Source organism: Artibeus jamaicensis, unplaced genomic scaffold (genome assembly GCF_021234435.1).
Source record: "Artibeus jamaicensis isolate MK-2021 breed Jamaican fruit bat unplaced genomic scaffold, CSHL_Jam_final contig_475, whole genome shotgun sequence".
Lineage (NCBI taxonomy): Eukaryota > Metazoa > Chordata > Mammalia > Chiroptera > Phyllostomidae > Artibeus > Artibeus jamaicensis.
The window spans coordinates 7,780,705-7,794,626 of record NW_026521852.1 but is presented as its reverse complement, the minus strand read 5'-3'; the positions used below and the strand labels follow the sequence as shown (position 1 = coordinate 7,794,626).

Sequence of the window (13,922 nt, the reverse complement as noted above, 5' to 3'; positions counted from 1 at the left end):
ACTAAAGAGTCAAGCTCTATGCTAAAGAACATGGCCCAAGAGAAAAACCACTGAGCCTCCTCACTGAGGTTATTCCTGACCCCTCAGTAGAGGACATCAATCACTCCTACCTTGGTGGGCTGCTTCTTACATACTCTGCTCTTTCCTTTGATGATACAGCCCAAACTATGTCAGACCCAGTGCCAAACATCCCACTGGTTCTCAATAAATGCTCCAGAAATGAACAACTGAATAAACTAGTGTGCCTTGCACTAAGCAATAACCCTCTGTGGAAGATAATTTTTTTCCACTTTATTGATAAAAAAGTGGAGGCTTTTCTTCGGCTTTGGGATTTAAAACTAAAGTCTTAGCATCTCTGGGCTTAAGCAGACTGTGTCTGTTTGGAATAAAAAAGCTTAATATGTCCAGAGATTTTATTTATTTGTATTAGCATCCATGCTGATCAACATAAAATAATTATAAATTGAAGCTTACAGTGAAAATCACTATCATTGTAATTTAAAATTTTTTTTGTAGGAGGTTCTGCCCTGGCTGGTGCAGCTCAGTGGATTGAATACTGGCCTGTGAACCAAAAGGGCATCAGTTTGATTCCTAGTCAGGGCACATGCCTGGATTATGGGCCAAATTTCCCAATTGGGGGTGTGTGAAAGGCAACCAATCAATCGATATATCTCTCACACATTGATATTTCTCTCCATCTCTTTCTCCCTCCCTTCCCCACTCTCTAAGAAGTAAATAAATTAAAATTAATTAATTAAAATTCTAAAAATAATGTGTAGGAGGTTCATAGGCTATATGTCTTCCCATTAAAAAATATCCTGCTGTGCAATAGAACAACTTTTGATCAAAAGAGGAAGGAAAGCCCTGGCTGGTGTAGCTCAGTGGATTGAGCATGGGCCTGCGAACCAGACAATCGCGGTTCGATTCCCGGTCAGGGCACATTCCTGGGTTGCAGGCCAGTTCCCTGCAGGCTGATTCCCAGCAGGGGATGCACGAAAGGCAACCATACATTGATGTTTCTCTCCCTCTCTCCTTCCCTTTCCCTCTAAAAGATAAATAAATAAAATCTTAAAAAAAAACTTAAAAAAAATAAAGCTAATTTAAAAAAAAAAGAGGAAGGAAAACTGAGAAGATAGTGGGAGTGGAGAGATTGGGGTCAGGAATCCAGGAGATGAGGTGGAACCCCCTTGAGAAATGAGAATTCCCATCAGCTCCCAAGTCAAAACCAGGGGCAACAGCTGGGGCCTTTGGGGGCTCTATGGAACTTCTACTTCAGGGAGTGAAGCAGAGAACTCTGTGTCTGCTCAGTGATGTTCCTGAAGGTCTGGCTTCTGGACTCCCATAGAGCAACTGGGTTTGGACCAGGCACAGGGAAGGCACCGACTCTCTCTACATCTGTCATCTTTTAAGAAAGCCACTGGCCAGTCCAGAAAAGTACCCTTCAGCCAGAGCATGCCCCAGTTCTTCCTGGCTTCATTGTCTATTCCAGCTTGGAGATGAATAACAGGTCAGCCTGGCCCACTACCTCCCCATCCTGATGTTCTGCACCTCACAGCCTTCCAGCCTTCCCGCCCTCCACTCTTCTCCCCACACAGAATATGGACATTGTTCAGGTAAGACTAGGACTGCTGATACCTGCACTGTCAGCCACCCACTCTCCTCTCTTCCTGGCTCATACTGGGAATCAAACTGGTGACCTTTTGCTTTGTGAGACAATACCCAACCAACTAAATTACACTGGTCAGGGTTCAAACACTTTTTTCATTGATCTCTACAACAAAATCCCAGGAAACTGGTGTTTTTATTCTCACTGTAGAGATGAGTATTCAAAGAAAGAAGCTGACTTGCCCCTTCTCACACAGCTGGTTAAGGCCTAGCTATTCGCCATTTCAGTGTGGGTTTCCAGGGAGTAAATGTGAGGTCTAGTCCTAGACCATGGGTGGGGGTGGTTTTGCTCACTCAGTGTGTGAGATTTTGTTTCTTCCTCTTTAAATTATGCATAATATGGTCATCTCTAAATCTCTGTGAGAACTGAAGGTGATTGGCAGGTCTTGGTACTGATAGGGACTCAAGAAATGAGGTGCTCCATCCTTCAGCCCTTTCTTCATTGTCCCTCTGTTTATGGGGGGTTAGTGCTGGAGCATGATTGGAGAACTCAGATAAGCATTTTGTGTCAGGGATCCCCATTTTTTCTGTGCCCAGAACCTCTTTGGCAGTCTGGTGAAGCCTGTGGGAATCCTTATCACAATGTTCCCAAATGTACAAACTGAAATATATAGGATACGAAGGAAGCCAATTTTAATGAAATAGTTTTTGAAAAAATTAAAAAGAACACAAATCTGTGACACAGTAATCTACCACCTTCTTTAACAATGCATTTAATAACTAGGTCTAGCAGCAGATGTAATAATTACCATAATTTCTGAGTGTAAATATTTCCATAAACCTATAGCAACTGATAGGTTATGAAAGAATCTTGATGTCTATTAGTGAGAGAAGCTTGGGTATTGCTACTGGGGCTTGTAGTAGAGAAATACTAATTCACTTAGGAGTTTAGTGAAAATGTAACCTCTTTCCCATATAAGTTCTCAGAACCCCCAAAATCTATCCATGTATTCCAAGCTCAGAGTAGAAGCAGTTGGCTACAATATATGAGCTTGAATTAAAAAGTGCAATTTAGAGGTAAACTTTGGGGGCAATGGGATAAAGCCTTCCTTCAAACCGAGTAGGTTTGAGAGTACATGGATCTTCCTTATGCTTGGATCTGCAAAGGAAGAGTTGCTGAAATACATTCGAAGGAATTTTTTTACAAATGAGGCAATGAAGACACAGCAGTTGAGTGACCTGCTTATTCCTAAGAGCCCTAAGGAATAAGCAGAAGTAAATTCAAACTCTCAGGGCCCTTGATTCTGTTCCTGTGTGGTTTCCATCTCACTGTCTCCACTTTTTTCATTTCCCTTCAGCTGTTGATGTGAACACAGCATCCCTTTGTTGAGCTCTGCTCCTCCAATTCTAGCTGTGTTGTGGCTGTGCTCCTAGCCACCATGGTGGCTGTATGATGCACATAGCTGTAAGGAAACAAACTGCTTGGGAGAGTTTGTCTGGGTGGTAGGAGGGAGCCAGGCTCAGAAAAATGGTGGCGGCCCCTTTAGGCTGAAGAGGAAGGCTGGTTCATCATTCAGCTGGGACTAGAAAAAGCTGGTATTGTGTATGAGGTAGTGGGATCCAGAAGCCCTCTTGGCTTTCCTTTAGCATGCTAGATAAACTGGGCCATGCAAAGCCTTTGGCAGTGGAACTGCCTACATAGGTCCCTGGGTGTTGAGGGGAAGGGAACTCTTTCACTGTTCTAGTCTTCTGTAGTCACACAGTTGAAACAATGCAAGGCTAAGACTCAGAATCTGGCGGTATGGACTCACTCTGAGATCTTGAGCAAGTCCCTTCACTCCTTTGAGAGTATATCCCTTGTCATGTCTGACATTTGCTCCATTCCTGTCCTAAATCTAGGCTGTTTCTTTTCTTTACAAATTGACTCTAGAGAGAGAAGGGTGGGAGAAAGAGAATCATTGATATGAGAGAAATATCAATTGGTTGCCTCTTGCATGCACCCCCACTGGGAATCAAACCCACAACCTAGCCATGTGTTCTGACCAAGAATCAAACCCATGACCTTTTTATTTATGGGACAATTCCAAACCAACTGAGCCACACAGGCCAGGGCTAGGCTGTCTGTTTCTAACATTTCACCCACTTCAGAAAGCAATCCCTGATTAATGTTAACCTAGAGGGGCCTGTCAGACTTCAAAATGTACTTCATTCTTGGCTTTTTTCAAAAACCACCTGGCATTGTTATTGGCCCCTCAGCCACATCTGGAACAGAGGCTCCTGAAGGAGGGTGCAGTATCTTATTCTTTTTCATTGCCTTCTTCCTCTGGTTACTGTTACCCACAGGATCAGTTATGGTGGTTGGTACTTGTTGGCTTGATCCATACAGATGCAGGACTTGGAGCTGCAGACAGATCTCTCTGAAGGTGCCAGAAGCCAGAGAAGGAGGCAAAAGAGGAAGACTCAGGGCACTCCAGTCATGAGAGAACCCAAACTCATATGAGTGACATTTAGAGCAAAAAGATTTCTGTTAGGGAATAAAGAGTTGCCTCAAAGCAGGGGATGTCTTATTCCACAACAAATTCTGGTGGTAGCATGGGAAAGGGGAGATAAGCTGGCTCTTCTGTGAGACTTTGGGCAGATAATCAGCCTCTCCATTTGAGCCTTTGAGCCTCACTTAGAAGAGAGATACTGTATGTTAAGAGCCAGCATATAATTGATGCTCAATATATAGTCCATGCTTTAAACATTATAAAATTTCAAGCCCAGGAAATTTTCTGGTTAAGAGATTCTCATTATATTAAATGACATGATTATAACCCTTTATGGACGAACTAGCCAGCTCTTAAGAGTGTAAAAGAGCAAGGAAGGATTCCTCTCACCCTCCTAGTCACTATAAAGACTAGGTTTTCTGACCCTTCGCTACCACCAGGTGGCCATAAGCTTACAATGTAGTCTGGTTGGTTTGTCTTGTTTCTGTTAGTTACAAATAAGGATTAAACATAGATTTGGGGTGTGTGAACAGTCTGGGAAGTGGGAAGGTCCTGGAGGGTAGAAGAAAATAGGTGGAGAGGGACTGAGAGTCCCTGGGAAGCATGGAATCTTCAGGCCTGAAGACTTTGTTATTAAATAAAGGGATGTCTTAACCAGGAGGCACCTAGGAGACTGCCTCCACACCTACATCACCATCTCCAATTAGTAGTGTCCGCCAGAGTCTTGTGAGATCCAGTCCCACCAATGTCTTTAGCTTCATGTTGCTCCATTCTCATGTTTATGATCTGTGTTCCAGAACCACTGTCTTTCTATCCCATTCATACTACAAACTCCTTCCATTACAAGCCTTTGCACATTACTAATCTCTATCTAGAATGCCTACCCTTCTGTCCCCACTCTTCACCTGTTTAGGTTCCTCAACTCTCAGCCCAGGCATGACTTCCTCAGGCAAGCCCTTTTCAGGTACATTTGATATACACCATCATACAGCCAAAATTTTTAGAGCACTTTTCTGTATGCATCTATGTGATGTTCAACTGGCATCTGCCTCTCATTATGCTATATTATAGGCTCTAGGAGAGAGATGCACCCCTTTCTGTTGCATTCCCAGCACCCAGGACAGAGCCTAGTATATAGCAAGAGCACAGTAAACATGTTGGATGAAGAGACATTTGCAAGATAGGAGAGAAAGATCTGGAATGTGTTAAACTTTCTGAGGATCTTTCTGCCAACCCTGAAGCATGCACAGGTCTTCTGTGGAACTCAGCAAAGATGCTTTGAAACCATACTCACTCATGCCAATACACCATTGTTCCCCACTTCACCCTCCCCATTCCCTACTTTTCAAGCAGGCATACCAGACTGAGAAGGGGTGTGATGGCCAGCTCAAGGGAAATGCTGGCTGGTCAGCCTTAGATAAAGGGACATACACTGCCAGAGGAGAGGGATATGTTGTCCTTGGCCATGAGGCTTTCAGTCCCATTGCCATCTACCTGAGATCTGTTTCTGTGGAAGCTGATCAACCATAAACACTAACACCATCACAACCAGGCATTTGAGGCAGACATAAGTGAAGGGGAGATGGGCTTTCTTTGAGTTTGGTAGCAACACTGTCCTCTCCTCAGCATCAAGTAACAAAGGTGGAAATTTCTGTGGGTTAAAGTGGAAGTGAATAAGACCCATGGGTTGAAATGTAAAGTACACAGCCCAGATACTGGGATGGGGGAGAGGGGCTCTTGGCTTGAGACGTAGAGTCAAGTGCTTGTGAGAGGAAGACAAAGAAACACCTGATAGGATGTTTCTAGGAGGAGAAGTTAATAATAGGGTTGAACATAAAATTTTTCTCCTAGAAAAAATAATATCTCCTTCCAGACAAATGGTCAAATGCTCCTTAGGGTAAAGCAAGCCTAGTTGGATAAGAGTATGGATTTTCAAATCTTTGTCTCTTTAATTTGGATTACATTTAAAAAAGGGAGTTAACTTGTTACCAACTCAGTAAAGATAAAAAAATCATTTTAGAAAATATTTAAAAATTTACCAACCCACAAAGTTGATGCTTTAAACCATTTTTTTGAGAGGTAATACTCTTTATTTCCAGAACTAGGTGAGCAGAAGGGATTCTTTTTAAAGTTAGAATTCAGGGTACATGAGCTGTTCCATTTCAAGATTACCCTGGAACTGAGCTTTTAGTATAGCTTTTTAATATTTTGAGGTGTCATGAGCTCCCAATAATTTCAATATACCAGAGTCAACACATGTCCACTTTAAAAAGAAAAATTTGAGCATTGTAGTCAATTTTAATTCTCTATGTGTTTGTTCCTTTCATCTGTTAATTCAGAAATCAAGAGTAATTTCTAACTTTATTCTATAAAATGAACAGAGAAAAGACATTCAAACTCAAGGATCCTGGACAAGCCAAAGAACAGCAGGATGAGTGTGAATTTTAATGGAAGAACTGGTTGAGAGGGAAAACGAAGCCTGGGGAGTTTCATAACTAAACCAGATCTCCCATCTGGGCTTTAGGCTCTAAGATGGTGCCAAGAAGGTTCTGCCTCTTGGGTCTCCAGATCCTCACATCAACATTGTCTTCCCCAAAACTGTACACCTTTATGCCAGCAGTGTTGGCTCTTTTCTTGGGTCTAGCTCTCTGTTCTTGTTGCCCTTGTCTATGGTTACTTTACAGACCAGGATGAGTGGAATGACCAGAGTCACCAGGAGTGCAAAGAAAAAAAGAACTTTTACTAGGTAAGCAGAATCAGATATGGCTGCGGTGAGTGTACCCTTGTCCCCCCAAAAAGCTGGAACTTGTGGGGAAGACATAGCTTTCTCAAAAAAGCTAGATTATGTGGATTAAACAGACTGCCCACATAACCAAGAAAACACCAAGAGAATTGGATTTACTCTTTATTATATCACAGGAATGGGTATGGAGATATGGCCACACACCTGTTGCTTACATGGGGCCACTTTCTATTGGATGTAAGTGAGCAGACCAAAGAAGTTTTCTCAGCAAGGATGAACTGTTTCCAATGCAAACACAGTACTGAGATAATAGTTCAATTGGAAAAACTGCTGGTAGGTGGGTGGGGCTTCTGAGGTTTTGTGATGAAACTTGAGGCTGAGACTAGGTCTGCATTAAAGATTCTAGTCCAGAAACTACTATCCTGTGAAGATGCCCCCTCAATACTTTGTTTTTTACTTTTCATTTTGAAATAATTTTAATCTTTTTTATTTGGGCAGGGCTAATTTTTTTATTTTTATTTTTTCTGATTCCACTATACTAGGCTATACGTACACAAGGAAATTCAGCATTGCTGAATTATTCTAAATTCAAATACTTTTAGATATATAGGAAGTTGCAAAGATAATACAGAGGTCCCATGTATCTTTCACCCAGTAGATGAACACTGGAATATATGTGTGCATATAGTTCTACTGTATTTTACTGTACATGTAGGCTCTTATAACCACCTCTGAATTCAAGATTCACAATGATTCCATCAACATGATCTATTGGCATCCACATTGTACCAGTTGGGACAAATGTACAAAACTTATTTCCCTTGAAGTCCTACTACCCTCCATTTATAACATAATTTTATTAAATATTTCCTCTATATACATTAAAATTTACATTCAGACAATGTTATTGTTTTTGTTTCAACTATCAACTTAGAAAACACAAGATGAAAAGGAAAGACAATTTTATTTACCCAGTTAAGTGTTGTTCAGCTTGGGTCATTTATATTGTTCTGTCTTCAAGTTCACTGATTGTTCTTGTCACTTCCATCCTGATGTTGAGCCCATTTATTGAGTTTCTAAAACATGTTGGTAATTATATTTTTCAGTTCTAAAATGTCCATTTGGTTCTTCATATCTTCAATTTCTTCACTAACATTTTCTACTTATTTACTTGTTTCAAGTATATTCATAATTACTAATGGAAATGTTTTAATGATTCTTTAAAATAATTGTAAAATAATCCAAATATGTGCATCATCTTTGTTTTGGTATCTGCTGTCTTTTCTTTATTTGAGATTTTCCTTGTTCTTGGTATGATGTGTGATTTTGATTGAGTGCTGAACAATTTGGATTTTATGAGATTCTAGATCTTATTTAAATCTTCTGTTTTAGCAGGATTCTTCTGACATCATGCCAGTTGTAGCAGAGGAGGGGGGCACAGAGGAGCTGATGTGGGTTATCTCACAAATGGCAGGCAGAGGTCCAAGTTCTCCACTCAGTCTCCTTTGTCAACCCATAATGAGGATTTCAGACTCCTCAAGTGGCCTTCCCTGACACTCTGGCAGGGAAGGGGAAGAGTGCCTTTTTACCTCTTGATGGGGAGCTCATTACTACTAGACAGAGATGGAAGTCCTAATTTCCCTCTGTCTTCTCTAATACTACAGGGGTGAAGGGCAGCTTGTTACAGCTGGACAAGGGTGGAAGCCTAGGGTCTCCACTGATCTTTACTTTATAGGGGTGGGTGGGCATGATTTTTTCTATGGTATTTGGCTAGAGTAGGTCAGTTGTCCAAAAATTTTTCTGTCTTGCTGAATTGACTTTTTCCTTGTCCTTGGAATAGAGAAAGTAAGCAGGCTTTTTTTTTTTTTTTTGGACTTCATTTTGTTTATGCCTATTGGCATTTCCAGATTGCTTCTCTAGCACCCAGTCATAGTTATATGAGGCAAAAAGAAAACCCAGGGAATTCACTGTCATGTCAATCCTTGGGTTTCAAGTTCCCTAGTTTGTCTTCTTTCCACCTTCCAGAGTCTTCTTATGCTGGTTTTATACAAAATGACCAGGATTTTTATTTGTGCTTAGCAGGAAGAATGAGAACTGAATTTAGTCCAAGTATGTCTAGTTCATTCTTGTCTGGAATTTCTATGCACTATATCAAGATTCATGCAAGTGATGGCAGATTGGAAACCATGGGATTTGGAGTGCAAGGACTTAGATTGGAGTACAGCAGTCAAACTTTCCAGCACTCGTGATTCATTAGGTCATTTAATCTCTGACCTTCCATTTATTCATCAAAAATTGGAATTACAGTAATAATAAAAAATTTAGTTTTTTATGGGACTAAAATTAGCTGATAAACATACAAATGTTGTTACTTTGAATAAGAACTAGGATGAAAGGGAAGGAAAATTAAGAGGGAGTGTCTGGAGAATATAAGGCACTCAATTTTTTCTTCCAAGTCGCCTATAAACTTGCAAAGATTTGTAAATAAATTACCCCACCCCACCCCCATCCTGCCCAAGATATCGATATCAAGGTAACATGGGAATGTTGCCTTATACAGCAAAAGATGTAATTAAATTAAGGGTCTGAAGAGGAGGAGCTTATCCTAGATTATTTGAGTGGGTTTTTAATATAATCACTTGTATCCTTATAAGTGAGAGGATGAGGGACACACAGACAAGAAAAAGATGTGAAGACAGAGCAGAAAAAGATGTGGCCACAAGCCAAGTAACAAAGATAGCCACAAAAACCTGGAAAAGACAAGTAATGAATTCTCCCCTAGAGCCTCTGGAGGGAGCATGGTATTGACTGACAACAGCCTGATTTTGGATTCTGGCCTCCAAAACAGTGAGAGAATAAATTTCTGTTTTAAAACTACAAGTTGTGATAATTCATTACAGCAGCCCCAGAAAACTAATATAGGGACCTTACAGAGCATCCAGCCCAGCTCCTTTATCTAACAGATGAGGAAACTAAGGAATAAAAAAGGAAAATGACCAAGGTCACAGTGATTGGCAAAATAAGTAAAATACTAGAATTCTGGTCTCTTCTCTCCTATTCCACTAAAACATGTGGTATGTTATTTTTTAAAAAATATTTTTATTGATATAATTTACATACCATATAATTCACACATTTAAAGTGTACAATTCTAGCCCAGGCTGGTGTAGCTCAGTAGATTGAGCACCAGATTGCGAAGCAAAGGGTCACTGGTTTGATTCCCAATCAGGGCACATGCTTGGGTTGCGGGCCAGGTCCTTAGGGGCACATAAAAGGCAACCACACATTGATGTTTCTCTCCCTTTCTTTCTTTTCCCCTCTCTCCAAAAATAAATAAAATCTAAAAAATAAAAATAAAGTGTAGAATTCCAGTTCCATATTTTTTGTATATTCACAGGTTGTTCAAATCATCACAACCTAATTTGAGAATATTTTCATCTCCCCTCAAAAGAAACTTCATACCAATTAGCATTCTTGTCTGTGTGTCTTATGACTCCTTATTTCAGGCATACTGATTTCATCTCCCCAGACTGGACTTGTCAATCCCTTATGTTTTATACTCTTCTCTTATTCCTTATTCTGATCTTCCCTTGGGGCTGGGGTTCATTGATTCCCCCTCACTCATGTTATGGTACTGGAGAGTCTGTGTTAGAGCTGTGGACTGAACAGTTTCCTTTATGTTCCCTCACATTCATACTCATCCTAATTATCTTCGCACTCAAGTTTGGCTTCTCTATTCCCTATCTCCAAAATAAGAAACCTGGGAGTCATGCTAGATTGCTCTTTGATTTCTGACTCCCTGCAATATACATTTCAACATACTGTCAATTCCACTTCTGAAATAACCCTCATAGCCATCTCCTCCTCCTTATCCCCATAGCTTCTACTTTATTTCAAACTTTAATTTCTCGGTCCTCAGTAGTTCTTGTCTGGATCTCTGCAACAGTTTATCAGTTGGTCTTTTTAACTCTAATAGTTATTTCCTTACAATTTATCCTACTGAATATTAACAGAGTAATATACATAAATAAATCAGACCACTTCACTAAAAAAATCCATCATTTTGGTCCCTGTTATTTTAAGATAAAGTCCAAATGCCACCAGACGGTATACTGTCTAAACTCTTCATTCATGTTGTCCTTCCACAACCACCCGCCTCTTCTCTTTTCCTATGATGCTTTCTTATGCATTTTATACTCCTTTACAAAAGACAGCTTACATTGTCCTCAAGTAACTGGTAGCAAAGTGGTGCAGGGCAGAGGCTCTGGACTCAAACTTCCTAATTTGAGTCTTGGCTTCATCATTTAGTATGTGAACTGTGATTTTGTTCAATATATTTACTTAACTTCTCCACATCTTCATCTAAAGATAAAATGGGGTTTATCATAGTACATATTTCAAAGGGTTGTTGTTAGAAGCAAATGCAGTAGTACTTGTCAAGTTCTTAGAATGGTTTCCAGCATACACTCAGAACTCAGCAAGGGTTTGCTTCTGTTATCTCCTAGCCTTTGTACCTGGTGTTCACTCTGCCTGCAATCCTTTATCTTTCCCCTCTCCCTTCTCTGCTCAGTCAACTTCTACATTCAGTCTAAACCAGTTTCATTTTCCTTAGGACCCTAACCTCCACGATCTCCAGGCTGTAAGTAGATAATTCAATCATAGTACTTAATGCATCTTCCCCCTCTCTAGGTTGTAACTTGAAAAAAGAAATTATGTTTTTAGCATAGAAACTTGCATATAAATATTGTCCAACATATATATTTGATGGATGAACAGGTGAATGTGATATTCTGGGTAAATTCTAAATTCATGTTTTAGTTAATATAGAAACTTGGTTCTTCAGACAAAAATGCTACTCCATTTTAAAGGAGAAAAAAGACAATTTAGGGCAGGGAATATGGAAGAATCTTCTTTCTGGAACTGCTTCCTGGAGACAGTATCCTGTTTTATCTCAGGACTCTGAAGCCCAAGGTAGATTTTTCCGAAAGCCTATGATACACTCTTCCCTTCTGAGTCATAGCAGGGTGAGGAGCAGGAGGGAAAAGAAGGAAGGAATTGCTCTAGCTCCTAGGAAATCTACCTATGCTTACTTTGGGGAAGCTGTTCATCTTCCATCCTGTCTCCACAAACCTGAAGGGCCCTAGCCAGACATACAGTAAAACTCCCAAAGCCCTTCTAGGTCTGTTAATAGCAGTGTGTTGAATATATGTAGAGGTTCTTGTGAAGTAGTGGAAGCCATGATTTCCTTTAAATTCCAATTAAATAGTGGAAAGGGAGTTCCTTCTGAACAAAGTCAAACTTTTAATCAATAGGGACAGGGATCTGGGCTTGTGAAGACTGGAGCAAAAGATTTAGGGTAATACCCTGTCTTTGACTATCTCACAATTTCCTCTTTTGCACATTTTGCAAATGCTTACAGGGTAAGTTGTTCAAATAAACTAATTTATAAAGTACAGATTCTAATACAGCACTTTAGACATTTCAAAGGTGTTCTGCAGGCATCATCTGATATGTAAAGCTCAATACTTCTCAGGGTATTGGAGGAAGCAGCAACAGTGGCAATTTCAGCAGGACCCCAGGCTTTTCCAAATCACACAGACTTTTCCCCAAAGTCATAGAATGATTTGTTCATGTATTTAGCCAATAAATACTAAGTGCTTTCTGTGCTTGAGGTACTACATGTACAGAGATGAGCAAAGTTGACACTATTTCAGTCCTTGTGGGGCTTCATCTCATAGGGGAAGACAGACTATCAAGGGTCATTTAGAACAGCAGTTCCCAACCTTTTTGGCACCAGGGACCATTTACATGGAAAACAATTTTTCCATGGGCTGGGGGTTGGGGGGAGGGATGGTTTCAGAATGAATCAAGTGCATTATATTCAACCTCATCTCCTGCTATGCAGCCTGGCTCTGAACAGGCCATAGACAGGTACCAGTCTATGGCCTGGGGGTTAGAGACCCTTAATTTAGAACATAATGTGGTAAGTGCTATGATGAGGGAGGCAACAAGAGCTTTACAAGTGACAGATCAGTCTCCTGCCTTAGGCTTGGCAGGGTTAGGATTTCTTCCTGGTAGTCATGATACCTACTATGATACCTAAAAGATGGGAAAGAACTACACACAGAAAAAGAGAAAAAAGAGGTGTCAAGCTGTGTGACAAAGTGTTCTGGGCAAAGAAGATACCATTTGTTTTTCAGGATGTTAGGTGGAACTCATTTGGTACCCTGGAATTGTCAGTTAGGACACCAAACTAAGAGGTACCATCAAGAGGTGGCAAGTCAGTTCTGCTACCCCAAACCATACCCCATTTTCTGCCTCCATGAAAAATAGAAGACAGTATGGAGGTAAAAACAGAAAGAGGATTTATGTGTCTGTCACCAAGGGATCAAGTGCTGTGCACTTTGTCCTCACCTCCAAGTGAGGGGTCTCCAAGAGAATCACTCATAAAAATTGGTGATTTGGCAAGGAAAGGCTGACATCTCAGTTCTTGCTTGGATATCTGCTGATAAGCTTACTGATCTGCTCTCTGTGATCTGATCATTGGCATGTGGAGAGAGGGTTGACAAGGAAAAGGATGTCACCCTGACAACTTGATTTAGCAAGCATATGTGAACTTCCTATAAGTCAAATAAACTGGAAATCAACAGTGTTTGGGACATTTTGCTAACTCTCCTCCCAAGCAAACTGGATGCCAGGGAAGCCTAGTTAAAGCATCAAGAAAAAGACAGGAAGGCTTGAAGAAGCAAGTAAGCTGGAGCAGATTTCCCATCAGAGAATTGTGCAATGGGGAGAGCTCCAAGGACACTAACCCATGTGCCCACAAGAACTAACACTTGGGCACCTTCCATCTGAAAGTTATCCATGATCAGTTAGTCTTAATCTAGGGTGCAGACAATGAAGAGGTGACTGTAATGACATGCCCAGTTAGTAAAAGTTTTTGCTCATCTTCCCCCACCCACCCCAATTGTTCCTCTAGGTCCCAACACAATAAGTATTTTAAATAAGGGAAAGAGAGTGTTATTTTTATGAAAAGACAGAATGTACCAGTTCCCCAAAGTTCTACTGCTGAAGCCTGGCTGGTG

The 13,922-nt window shown here is 40.6% G+C and overlaps 1 protein-coding gene across 1 annotated transcript; it reads right to left on the bottom strand.

Moving 5' to 3' along the window:
- Positions 1-6,702: 6,702 nt before the first annotated feature.
- Positions 6,703-6,915, bottom strand: SMIM42 (small integral membrane protein 42). The gene has a single exon (XM_053667935.1). The coding sequence runs from the start codon at positions 6,913-6,915 to the stop codon at positions 6,703-6,705; it is 213 nt and encodes a 70-aa protein (XP_053523910.1).
- Positions 6,916-13,922: the final 7,007 nt, after the last annotated feature.

Coding starts and splice junctions, on each gene's coding strand:
- SMIM42 (XM_053667935.1), bottom strand. CDS start 6,915: ATGTCTTCCCCACAAGTTCCAGCTTTTTGGGGGGACAAGGGTACACTC.